We start from the raw sequence: 13,540 nt of genomic DNA on the forward strand, positions 1-13,540 counted from the left end.
ATTTTCCATGTTTACTACTATATGAAAAATCAGTGATCTACAGATCTCAATGTAAGATATTTTTAAAAAGGGTAGGTAGAGGAGAGATTCTGGAAAATAGCAAAGCAGATATACACTAGGAGCCCTACACTGGCTGTTCCATTCAGATCTCTGAGATAAGCATATGTTTCTTAAATAAGATCCAAGATCAAGACTATCGATACACTGGACATTAAACTAAGAATTTTAATTCATCACAAGACACCATTAGTGGAATGAAAAGGCAAGAGACAGAATGGCAGAAGATATTTTCAACATTTAAACACAGAGTTATATAAAGATTACATAAAGGCAACTAAAATCAAATACAAAAAGATTAGCAACTCAATAAATAAGAAAGTAGAAGAATAACTTCACAAAAAGGATATGCAAAGTCTCATAAATGAATGGAAACCTGTTCATCCTTATTAACAAATATAAATAAAATTAAAATGGCCTACCACTACACACCCATCAGAATGACTAAAATTAAAAGCACCAAGAAAACCAAGTATCTGTGAGTTTGCTGGGCAAGCAGAACAATCATACACTGATGGTGGAAGTATGAACAAATACAACCACTTCAAACATTAGCAGCATGTAAAGTTAAAAAAAGGCATACCCAAGAGAATGCAAAAGGTGCACCGAACAATGTGCAAAGATATTCACAGCAGCCTTAGTCACAATAGTCTAAAACTAGAAAGAATATCTACCAATAGTTAAATGAACTGTAGCATATTCATACAACGGAATACTATGCAGCAATGAATACAAACTATTAATTCATGCAATTACATGAATGACTCTCTTGAACACAATGTTAAATAAAAGAGGCCAGACACAAAAGAAAACAATGATTCCAATTATTTAAAGTTGTAAGAGGCAAAGTAATTCATGGTTTTAAAGTCAGGATATTGGTTGATTTTATGGAAGAGGGATGCTGGGTACCAACTGGGAGAAAGCATGAAGTAGGGCTTCTGGGGTGATACCGTATTTTAAAATTTTACCTTATGAAAATGTGCCACAAACAAAATTGCACATTTGTACATTTTCTAGTATGTATGTATTTATCTCACTAAACAAAACTCTATTATTAATTTCACTAATGAAGGTGTCTGAATCCAAGGAAATACTATAATTGGGGTGACCAAATTTAAACTCTGGTGATGTGACTTTACAAGACCACGCTCCTGCCACTGTTACAGGGCTTCTAATTCCTTATAAAACGTACTGTATGACATATTCATTATTTTGGTTACTGTAGCTTTTGAGTATGTTTTAAAAGCTGAGGAAGATACATTATTCCCTCTACCTTCCATTCTTCTTTCTCTTAACTTTCTTAACTATTCCTGGACACTGATCCTTTACCATAAACCTAAACTCCATTTTATCTAAAATAAACTAAACAAACAAGAAAATCAAAGTTCCTTCTCATTCTCCAAAGCAAAAACGCTTTTCCCCCTCACACCGATGCTTTTCATGGCAACTTTAAATGCAATCCACTAGTTCATGAATATATTAAGATTATGACTGTGAATATTAAGAATGATATTAAGAATGTCTTTTTTTTTAATTTCAGAGGTAGAATTTAGTCATCCATCAGTTGCATATAACATCCAGTGCACATTACTTCAAATGCCCTTCATAATGCTGATCACTCAATTATCCCTTCCCTCCACCCACGTCCCCTCCAGTAACCCTCAGTTTGTTACCCAGAATCTCGTATAGTTTGTCTCCCTCTCTGATTACGACTTTTTTTACTTTTCCCTCCCCTTCTCTGTGCTCCTGTTTTGTTTCTTAAATTCCACGAGTGAAATCATATAATTATTGTCTTTCTCTGACTTATTTCACTTAGCATAATACCCTTTAGTTCGATCCACGTCATTGCAAATGGCAAGATTTCATTCTTTTTGATAGCGGAGTAATATTCCATTACACACACACACACACACACACACACACACACACACACACATCTTCTTTATCCATTCATCTGTTGATGGACACTTGGGCTCTTTCTGTAATGTGACTCTTGTTGATAATGCTGCTATAAACATTGAGGTGCATGTGCCCCTCTGAATCACTGTTTGTATCCTTTGGATAAATACCTAGTAGTGCAATTGCTGGATTGTAGGGTAGCTCTATTTTTAACTTTCTGAGTACTCTCCATTCTGTATTCCAGAGTTTAAATGTATGTCTTTTCATTGGCTTATTACTTATGTTTTTCTTTTTTTTAAAAGATTTTATTTATCTATTTGACAGAGTGAGCGAGAGAGCACAAGCAGGGGGAATGGAAGTGGAAGAGGGAGAAGCAGGCTCACTGTGAGCAGGGAGCCTGACGCGTGGCTTGATCCTAGGACCTTGGGATCATGACTGAGCTGAAGGCAGATGCTAACCGACTGAACCACCCAGGTGCCCCTATAATTTGTTCTTGAACAGAATTTTATTTATTTTTTGTTACTACTTAGATTGTAATACATTTTGCACTTCCACTCCAAAGCAGGGCCCTGTACAGAGAAATGTGAATGTTTATGTATTTATCACATACCCAGACACCTTACCAAAATTCTTCCTCATAGATTTTTATTAAATCCTCTTGATATTCCAAATATACAATTATACCTCATCTAAAATGGATGTTTTTCACTTCTTTCCCATTAATTTTACCACTTACTTCATTTTCATTTTTTTTTAGTAATTTCTCAGAAGTTCCAAAAGAATTACTGAATAGACTGATTTCTGATTTATGCAAAAATGGCTCTAACATTTCATTGATTTGAAAGCTGATTATCTTCTATATTTGGTCAAGTCTATATTTTATTTATTTTGTTTCCTTCTAGAACTATTTTATTTATTAGGAATAGCTGCTACAAGTAATGAATCATGGAACATCACATCAAAAACTAGGGATGTACTGTATGGTGACTAACGTAACATAATAAAAAATTATTATAAAAAAAAGGAATAGCTGATAAATTTTAACATATACCTCTTCTGAACAATTTAATATGATTATGTTTTCTCCTCGGAAGTACTAATAACTGAGGCAATTAATTATATTAATACATTTCCAAATATTGAACCACCCCTGCATTCCCATAATATATCCTCTTTGCTATTAATATATTACTTTTTTTTTTTTTTAAGATTTTATTTATTTATTTGACAGAGAGAAAGACAGCCAGCAAGAGAGGGAACACAAGGAGGGAGAGTGGGAGAGGAAGAAGCAGGCTCCCAGCAGAGGAGCCCGATGTGGGGCTTGATCCCAGGGATCCAGGATCACGCCCTGAGCTGAAGGCAGACGCTTAACGACTGAGCCACCCAGGTGCCCCAATATATTACTCTTTTGATACTCTTCTGGTTTTATCTGTAAGAAAAACTGAGTATATTCTGTATTTTCAGTATACAAAATATTAAATATGGCCTGTAAGAGCTTTCTGATGAGGCATATTAAAATCTCCCATTTTAAAATTATGATAAATACACATGAAACTCACTATTTTAACCCATTTTAAGTGTATGATTCATAGCATTAAGTTTTTCACATTGCTGTGCAACCATTACCATTATCCTTCTCCAGAACTTTTTCATCATCCCAAAGTGAAACTATATCCAATACATAATTAACTCAACCTTCCCCTCACCCCTAACTATTCTTCTATTTTACGTCTCTATAAATCTGATTCTTTTAGGTACCTTATATAATTGAGATTGCACAATATTTGTCCTTTTGTGTTTGGCTTATTTCACTTAGCATATCTGTCCTCAAGGTTCATCCATATTGTAGTTCATATCAGAATTTTCTTTCTGACAAGGTTAGATAATATCCCATTGTATATATATACATACCACATTCTGTTTATTTATTCATCCACCGATGGATATTTGGGTTGTTTCTACCATCTGGCTATAGGAAATAATTTTGCTATGAATACTGGTCTACACCATTAGGTTTTATTAAGTTCTCCTGCAATTATTATCATTTAGCCTGTGTTGATAGGAAAATACGGATCTGAACGCTCTTTCTCACAAATTAAATCTTTTATTATAAATTTCACTTTGCTCTGTTTAATGCCTTAACATCCACTTTGTCAAATATGAATACTGCCATTTAAGTTTTTTGTATGTATTGGAAAGAAACTTTGTTCTCCTCTAGGACCTAAATATGGATATGGAATAAAGAATCACATTTTTAAGAGTTATTTAAGTTTTTCATTTCTGTCTACTCTAACATAGGTAACTTTACGGATTACAGCAATGTTCAGAAGTCATTAACTACATACCATTATTTAGGAAAGAAGTTGAACAAATCATGTTTAAAACTGCTTTTCCACTCTAAGATCTTACAACTCTTTGTAAATGCAGAGTGACTAACAACATATAAGTCTGAGAATTTAAAAACCAGACATATTAACCAGCAAAATATTTCCCCCAAAACTTTATTTTTATTTCTTCAGACCACTTTGCTAGCTATTTATTTATTTGAGTATAGCTGACTACACAATGTTACATTAGTTTCAGGTGTACAACATTGTGATACAACAACTCTATACTTGGGCTATGCTCACCACAAGTGTAGCTACCATCTGTCACCATACAACGCTATTACAGTATCACTGACTATATTCTTTATGCTGTATCTTTTATTCTCATTTATTCATTTCTAAAACTGGAAGCCTTATCTTTCACTCTCCTTCACCCATTCCCCTCCTTCTGTCCCCTCTGGCAACCACCTGTTTGTTCTCTGTGCTATTTAGATTTGAATGCTTTTAGGAACTATCAATTTGTTAGAACTTTCACTGATGCCTAAAATAGGCTAATACTTCATGAAAATATTACCAAGTATATGAATAAGACATCATTTTGTTAAGTAATCATTTTTAAATTGTACTAGATGTAAATAAGTATAATCTCAAAAAACAGGTATTTTTATCTTACCACTGCAAGTTGTGTCCTTGAAGCAACAGTGTGAAAAACTGCAGGCATCATAAGAGACTCTTCAACTTTTATTTCCATGTCATTTTCTGTTGAAAAAGTAGTTTTCGGAATAGCAGGTGGACGATCACATAAGATCATTTCTTTGTTAAAAAGAAAAATTGGATTTGTGTCCTACAGAAATAAAAAAGCAAAAGAAACTGAACTAAAATGTTATAAATATTGAACATGCACACTGCCCTCAATATATGAAGCAGATAAACCTTACTTTTGAATGTTGAGTTCCCAACTCCCTACGTGATGTGAAATTGGAGCACGTTTGTACAAAAGGGTTCATAGACACATACCGTCCCAGCACTGTAGGTGCACACTCTTCGATCTGCAGCCATGCATTCTCCTCCGTTGACCACCAGCACCTGATGCTGAATAGCAATCTTGTATTTGCTATGAATGGCATGCTTGAGGTCTGCCACACTTTAAAAGGAGTGGGGGTGGGGCAAAAAAATTAGTTATATATAACTTCCCAATGACAAACTTTTTTATTAGCAAAGTAGCACTGTGTAAAAATATTTGATAGATATTAATTTCACTCTAAAAATTCTCCCCAAAACAACAGTATAAAATACAAACTTCTTGTTTCTGGAATCAGATTCCATAATCAACTGGCTGATCTTAGGTGAATAAATCACCCATGTGGCACATCTGAAAGGGAGTCTATAAAATACAGGCAGTAGACATATTTATTTCTGTGCTCTTTATATAACATAGCAAAAGAATATGCTCAAATTAGCATCAGGTCTGTTACAATCCTCAGAACACAGATGTCTGTTAAAATCGTCACATCACATTACACAAACTACATTAAGTATAAACCATAAAATTGCTTCCTTTCCCTATCTTTCAGAAAATCATTCCTTTACAGGTAAAACTGTATTTAATAAAAACCAGAACTTTAAAAAAAGAAAATAGTATCAAATTCCATTTTTTAAACTAAGATTATTAATTCCACAAATAATTTATAATATTTTCAGTATCAGATTTATTTATTCTGTATTGCTATCAAGTCTTTGCTCTTAGGTCTGCTACCAAAATATAAACAGGAATAGTTGTTACTATTTCCTTCCTTGCTGTTTGGCCTCAAAATATATCCTCCCTCCCCCTGATACTTCTCCCCACATTCCGAAATATAAGGGCATTCATTAGTCATATATTTGAATCCCCTGCAAAGTTGGAAAATTATTAGATAGTATGAGTCCTACAACTTGGTTAAAAATATTAAACTGATTGTATTCCTGCATCAGCAAACAAAACAAATACTACTGACTTTATTCATACAAGGGAGTAAAAATTAATCACCAAAATACATGGACTAACACATGATATATTATACAGCCAGCAATAATTTCCTTAGCAATGTCCTGGGAAACTTAGAAGAGCTATCAGCTGTGAAAACTTCTTATATTCGATAGTTTTAATTTGAAATCAGTTCGTTTGTTTACAGTTAAGTTTGTTTATTGTGAATAAAATATTCACATAAACAGAACAAAGCACAACTTTATGAACTTAACTGTAGCATTTTAGTGAAAGATGACAGCTATATACGTAATATGCTAAAAGATTTAAGATATTGCTACTCTTATTTAACAAAGGAATAGTTTTCTCCAAATCAAATAGTTTAACTTTTTGCCTACACAAATGCAAAAGTAATGAGACTGAATGAAATACAACTTACGTTTGCACTGTAAGTTCAGTGTCAAATGTCAGGGTAGTTCCAGTGTTAACCAGAAATACATATAACTTCATGATGATTTCTCTGGACTCCGTGAGCTTATTCCTCACACTCTGATCTGGTTACTAAAAGAAACAGATAAGAAAAATGGTTACACAAACACAACTACAAATACAAATACCCTCACTTAAGACATGTTTTTTATGTAGTACAACTGTGCCAAAAACAAAAAAGTTTTTGGTGTCTAAGATGGCTAACTGGACAATTTGGTAAGCTTGTTGCTTAAAAAATAAATAGTAATAAGACTAGTGAAAAACGTAACTATTCTACATTAAACAATTTTGTTTTCAGGAAGAGGTCAGCAATTAGAACAAAAATTATGTGTATATTTCACACTGTTCTCATGTACCCTTCTACATTAAGAATTAAAATAAAAAATTTGATCTTCCTAACTCAAAAAGTTCTTCCCTGACTGCTTCCTTATAGCAATAAAAAATTGTCTTGAGGTTAAACTAATAGCAAATAAGAGTGGCCACTACTTGCAAGTTAGAGGAAATGAGTTAGTTCCAATTGCTTGGACCAGCTGTCTCTTAATCTAAATTCCACCTCCGCACCGAGTTAGAAATGCTCCATAAGAAACTGTGACCCTAACAGTTATATCATCTTGTTGAGCAGTAGAAAGTGCATAGGTCTAGAAATCAGAATTATCTGAAACAACTGCCATTAACTAAGTCAAAACCTTATATATACAATAAACGTCTTCAGGGCGCCTGGGTGGTTCAGTCGCTTGAGCATCCAACTCGTGGTTTTGGCTGGGGTCATAATCTCAGGGATCATGAGATCAAGCCCCAAGATGGGCTCCACCCTCATCGGGGAGTCTGCTTGAAATTCTCTCTCTCTCTCTGCCCTTCCCCAACCCTCGAGTGTGCATGTTCTCTCTCCCACTCTAATAAATAAATCTTTAAAAAATAAAATAACATAAACTTCCTCATCTACAAGAAGGGACAGATTTCAAATCTAGCATTTTATTTTTTACAATTAGAAGTAAAAAAATCCCACGAATTAATAAAAGCAATGAAAGACAAATTAACAGACACTAGGATAAATCTTTCTGTATACTGCTTCCAATGAGCTTTAGAGTAAAAAAAAAAAAAAAACGGAAGAAAGAAAAAAATAAGTAAGGTCTTAAAATTAATGTTTCCAAAATCATTTTTAAAAATAGATTAGATGAAAAACTTATGAATTTAGAACTGTGACTTACCGTCAGGCACTGTGAAAAGGACTACCACTTTTCTTAAAAAGCAGATTAAAACTGGCTTATGTTTGCTTTGCTTGATATTGGCAACTGAATGGCATTACTGGTTAAACTCAGTGAACTGGAAAAGAAAAATTTGGATTATCACAGAGAGAAATAATTCAGTATGTGACGACATACGGTTATTGTTCTTTCTTTAAAAATTCCCTTCCGGAAGAGTAATTCCTACTCAATCTCTCTTCCTACTGGCACATTCACTGAAACTACAAGAGTATAACTTTGACCCATGCCACTCCATTAAAAGACACAAAACAAAAGTCTCTAAAAAACTCTCCAAAACTGCCAAATTCTATAGCCATTTCTTAGTTTTTAAAATATAATGGTAAAAAAAGAGCCTGGCTGTGGAATCTGACTGCCTCAGGGTTTAATTCTGGCCCCATTACCCATGTATGATCTTGGGTAATTTACTTAATGGTCTTGATTTCTTGTTTTGTAAAATGAATAAAAATGGTACCTGTAGCAGATAGCCTCTAAAATAGCCCCTCCACCTCTGGCTATTCATAACTCCAGTGAAATCCCCACCCCTACTGGGCAGGGCCCATGATCTTTTTCTAACCAATGAAATAAGGTGAGATTAATGAAATGTCACATGATTGTTACTCAAGAGTATAACTTTCATCATGCCAGCTTTGACGAAGTAATAAGCTGCCATGGAGAGGCCCATGTAGCAAGAAACTGAAGTGAGCCTCAGCAAGAAGCTTAGAGTCTCAGTCTGACAAGTTTCAAGGAGCTGAATCTTGACAACCACCGCTGAGCTTGGAAGCAGATCACTCTTTGGTTGAACTTTAGATAAGACACCAGTCCCAGCAAACACCTTCACTGCAATCTTCTAAAAGACCTTGATGCAGACAATCTATGCCCAGCAAATGTGAACTAAAACGTTTCTTACTTAGCAAAAGATAATACAGTACCCCGCTTTGCAGGGATATTAAGAGAATTAAGGGAGAAAAAGTATGAAAAAAATTTAAATATTAGCCTCATGCTCGGTACGGAATAAGAATTCAATAAACAACCCTAGCACTCCTTCTTGGGCTCTTTTTCCTCTGCCAACTCTCCAGTGTTTTCGGTAGGACCTCACCACCATGCCCATACACTTTATCTTACAAGTGAAAAGCAGTTCTTCTGTTTTCTGAAGGAAAATGGAAGGAATACTGGTAGCAGAAATGATTCATTCATTCATCCAAATAGAACAAATACTTATTGAGCTTATACGTCAGGACTGTATTTTGTGAACAAAACAGACATGGAGATCACAGTCTTGAAGTAGAAAAGAAAAAGAAATTAAACAGAAAGAAAACAAAGACAATATAAGTTGCAATAAATGCAATGTAAGAGGAATGGGGTAGTAAGAAGGACCTACTTTAGATTTGGGTGATCAAAGTAGGCCTCTATGTGGGTTACATTTAAATAGGGTCACAGGAATGAGAATAAGTCTGTTCTGTAACGGTGGGGTAAAGCAGTACAAGAAGATACAACATTTGTGAGCCTAAATATAAAACCTTTATAATAATCACTACTTTATTCTAAGTTTTTACTTTATTTCCTCTTAAATACTATTTACCTGTTCTGTTTTGGTATAACTTCACACTTAGAAAAAAGTTACAGAAATAGTACAAAAAACTCCCTCGCACCCTTTACCCCGTGTTACCAACTACGTACACTGTACTCCATTTGCTTTATCATTTGGGCCACTTAATGCTCCATGCCTGCTCCTTTCTCTTTCTCTGTTTATATACATATACACCATACATACAAGATACATTTTTCCTGAACTGAGAGTAATCTGCAGACAGAATGTCTCATTATCTATAAATACTTCAGAATGTGAGTATCCTAACAGAAAGGATTTTTCTCATATGTGACCAAAGTACATTTATCTAATCATGAAATTCAACATAATCCATATTATCATTTAATCCATAATCTGACTCAAATTATTGCCCCAATAATACCCTTTCAGTACCCCCCCCCCAATCTAGGATCCACTTCAGGATAATACATTGTGTTTAAATTGTAAAATCTATTTAATTTCCTTCAATCTGGAACTTCATCGATCTTTCTTTTTCTTTTCATGATCTAGGTACAATACTGTTCTCAATCCATCACAAGCTTCAGAAATTATTAAAAAGATGGACTCAGCGCCATTCCTCTGTTCTATAATACTTACAGTAAATGAGAGAAACTCTGATAAATGTAGCAGCTACTATGTGCCTTTAAACAAACACCAATCTCTTCACCTGGTGTTCACCCTAAGAAACAGCTCAACCTAAAAACCACAATAATTAACAATGCTTACAAAAACAGCTGCATGAACAAGGTTTATTTGAAAATTAGTCTGTATGTATAATTCATGAATACTGTACAACAATCACAGGAACAGTTCTAATTGCTGTGCCTCTAAAACCTAGGTTATACTTTGATTTCACTTTACAGGCACACTTGATACTGTCATTTAGTTCATTTCTTTCTTTTTTATTCATTTAGCTCACTTCTAACAGTTTCCAAGTGATATTAATGACAGCACCATTTGCAGAAACACCTCCTGACCTACCCTGAGATAACAGCCCACGTTTTCATCCATTATCTATTGTGAGAAGCCATCACATTGGCAACTTTAACCAGAAGCCTCCTTCTGAATTAAGAGAAAAATTTAACTAGTAATATGAGCCATCATTGCCCCATGGGTCTCACTCGCCCTGGTGCTCTTTGAATAAATGTCAGCCTAATGGTAATCCTAAAATTTGTATGGAACCACAAGAGACCGCGAATAGCCAAAGTAATCTTGAGAAAGAACAAAACTGCAGGTATCACAATCCCAGATTCCCAGATATTCTACAAAGCTGTAGTAATCAAAATAGTACGGTACTGACACAAACACAGACCTAAAGATCAACAGAACAGAATAGAGAGCTCATAAATAAACCCAGGATTATATGATCAATTAATCTTCGACAAAAGAGGCAAGAATATGCAATGGGCAAAAGTCTCTTCAATAAATGCTGCTGGGAAAACCAGACAGTTACATGGAAAAGAATGAAGCTGGACCACTTTCTTACACCATACACAAAAATAAACTCAAATGGATTAAGACCTAAATGTAAAACATGAAACACTAAAAACTCTACAGAGGAGAGCACAGGCAGTAATTTCTCTGTCATCAGCTATAGCAACTTTTTCTAGGTATGTCTCCTGAGACAAGGCAAACAAAAGCAAAAATAAACTATTGGGACTACATCAAAATAAGAAGCTTCTGCACAGCGAAGGAAGCAATCAACAAAACTAAAAGACAACCTACTGAATGGGAGAAGATATTTGCAAATATATATCTGATAAGTGATTAATATCCAAAATACATAAAGAACACAAGAAACAGTAAGTGTTGGCAAAGATGTGGAGAAAAAGGAATCCCTATGCACAGTTGGTGGGAATGCAAACTAGTGAAGTTACTGCGGAAAACAGCATGGAGGTTCCTCAAAAATTAAGAATAAAAACTACCATATGATCCAGTAATTCCACTACTGGGTATTTACCAAAAGAATACAAAAATATGGTAATTCGAAAAGATATATGCACCCCTATGTTTATTGTAGCATTATTTACAATAGCCAAGATATGGAAGCAACCCAAGTGTCCATTGACAGATGTAGGGATAAAGAAGATGTGGGGTGTGTGTACACACACACACACACACACACACACACACAGACTATTACTCAGCCATAAAAAAGGATGGACTCTTACCATTTGCAACAACATGGATAGATCTAGAGAGTATAAAGCTAAGGGAAATAAGTCAGTCAGAGAAAGACAAATACCATATGATCTCACTCACATATGGAATGTAAGAAACAAAACAAGCGAACGAAGAGAGACAAACCAAAAACAGACTCCTAATTACAGAGAACAAACTGATGGTTACCAGAAGGGTGCATGGGGAGATAGGTGAAATAGGTAAAGGGGATTAGAGAGTACACTTATCATGATGAGCACTGAGTAATGTGAATTATTGAGTATTATACACCTGAAACTAATATAACACTCTATGTTAAGTATACTGAAACTGAAATTGAAAAACAAAACCAGAAACATAAAGTAAAAAATAAAAGGGAATAGCAAAAACAAAACAAAACAAAAACACATGAAAAACAAACAAAAAAAACCCACCACACAGCCTAATGTCTTCCATGGCCTCAAAACACTCATATTTATTTCACATGTCCCTAGGATATGACACATAAAATAATAATCAGTAACACTTACTGAGTGATTCATTATACGTCAGTAATTATGCTCAGTAGTATTATATGCAATAGTTCCCTTATTTTTCATAACATGTAAGATAACCATACTATTACTGTTTCTTTTCGGAGTTCAGGAACTAGATTCAGAGATTACTCAATTTGCTTAATGGTAGAAACTTAGTATATACGAGATCCAAGAGTTTGAACCCACCTCACTTTACAACATTTATTCAATAAAAATTTCACCTGAGAATCTAGTATGCCCTAGGCCTTTTTTTTTTTTTTAGTTTCAGACATAAAAGAGCAAACAATATGATAAAATTGCCTATTCTCATGAAGCCTACATCTTATTGGGCAACCTATACACAAATTCCATGATATCTACTTTCAAAAAGAATAGCTAAAAAATGCAATTATTTGTAATTAAAAATAATTCCAAAATATGTGCTTGCACTCTTCTATGTTTTATTCTTTAAAGATATGGATATTAGTGACTTAACAATAACCACTGATTGTTAACCCGAAGTAAAAACCATACCAGGTACATATCCTCACAATTTGTACTGTGAGAAAGGCTATTATTATCTCCATCAATCAGATGACAAAACTGTGGTTCTAAAAAAGTTCAATCATCTCTCAAAGTCATATAGCAAAAACAACCAAAGTTCAAATCTATGGCTGAATCAAGAAGGAAAGAAGAACACGAATGTACTACTAAACACATGTAGTAAGTACATCCCATGACTTACCATTTTACTGTTCCTTTAGAAATCTTAATACTTGTTTTCCCCCCACCAATTGTACCACTTCTAAGTCTTCAGTTTCTTAAATGCAATATAAATCCAAAATGTATAAAGAACTTACCAAACTCAACACCCAAAGAACAAATAATCCAATCAAGAAATGGGCAGAAGACATGAACAGACATTTCTGCAAAGAAGACATCCAAATGGACAACAGACACATGAAAAAGTACTCAACATCACTCGGCATCAAGGAAATACAAATCAAAACCACAATGAGATACCACCTCATTCCAGCCAGAATGGCTAAAATTAACAAGTCAGGAAACGACAGACGTTGGCGAGAATGCAGAGAAAGGGGAACCCTCCTACACTGTTGGTGGGAATGCAGGCTGGTGCAGCCACTCTGGAAAACACTATGGAGGTTCCTTAAAAAGTTGAAAATAGAGCTACCCTATGACCCAGCAGTTGCACTACTGGGTATTCACCCCAAAGATAAAATGTAGTGATCCAAAGGGGCACATGCACCCCAATGTTTATATAGCAGCAATGTCCACAA

The 13,540-nt window shown here is 34.6% G+C and overlaps 1 protein-coding gene across 4 annotated transcripts in view; it reads right to left on the reverse strand.

Annotated features, from left to right (window-relative positions):
• RB1CC1 (RB1 inducible coiled-coil 1) overlaps positions 1–13,540 on the reverse strand; it is a 90,953-nt gene that overhangs the window by 58,082 nt on the left and 19,331 nt on the right. For all 4 annotated transcript variants that reach the window (XM_048212387.2, XM_026516482.4, XM_026516480.4 and 1 more), the window contains exons 2-5: positions 7,944–8,058; positions 6,686–6,807; positions 5,301–5,427; positions 4,957–5,127 (exon numbers count right to left, since the gene is read on the reverse strand). In XM_048212387.2, coding sequence (XP_048068344.1) covers positions 4,957–5,127; positions 5,301–5,427; positions 6,686–6,756 — 369 coding nt within the window. In that variant the 5' untranslated portion in view covers positions 6,757–6,807; positions 7,944–8,058. The remainder of the gene's footprint in view (positions 1–4,956; positions 5,128–5,300; positions 5,428–6,685; positions 6,808–7,943; positions 8,059–13,540) is intronic.

This window comes from Ursus arctos, unplaced genomic scaffold, assembly GCF_023065955.2.
Source record: "Ursus arctos isolate Adak ecotype North America unplaced genomic scaffold, UrsArc2.0 scaffold_6, whole genome shotgun sequence".
Lineage (NCBI taxonomy): Eukaryota > Metazoa > Chordata > Mammalia > Carnivora > Ursidae > Ursus > Ursus arctos.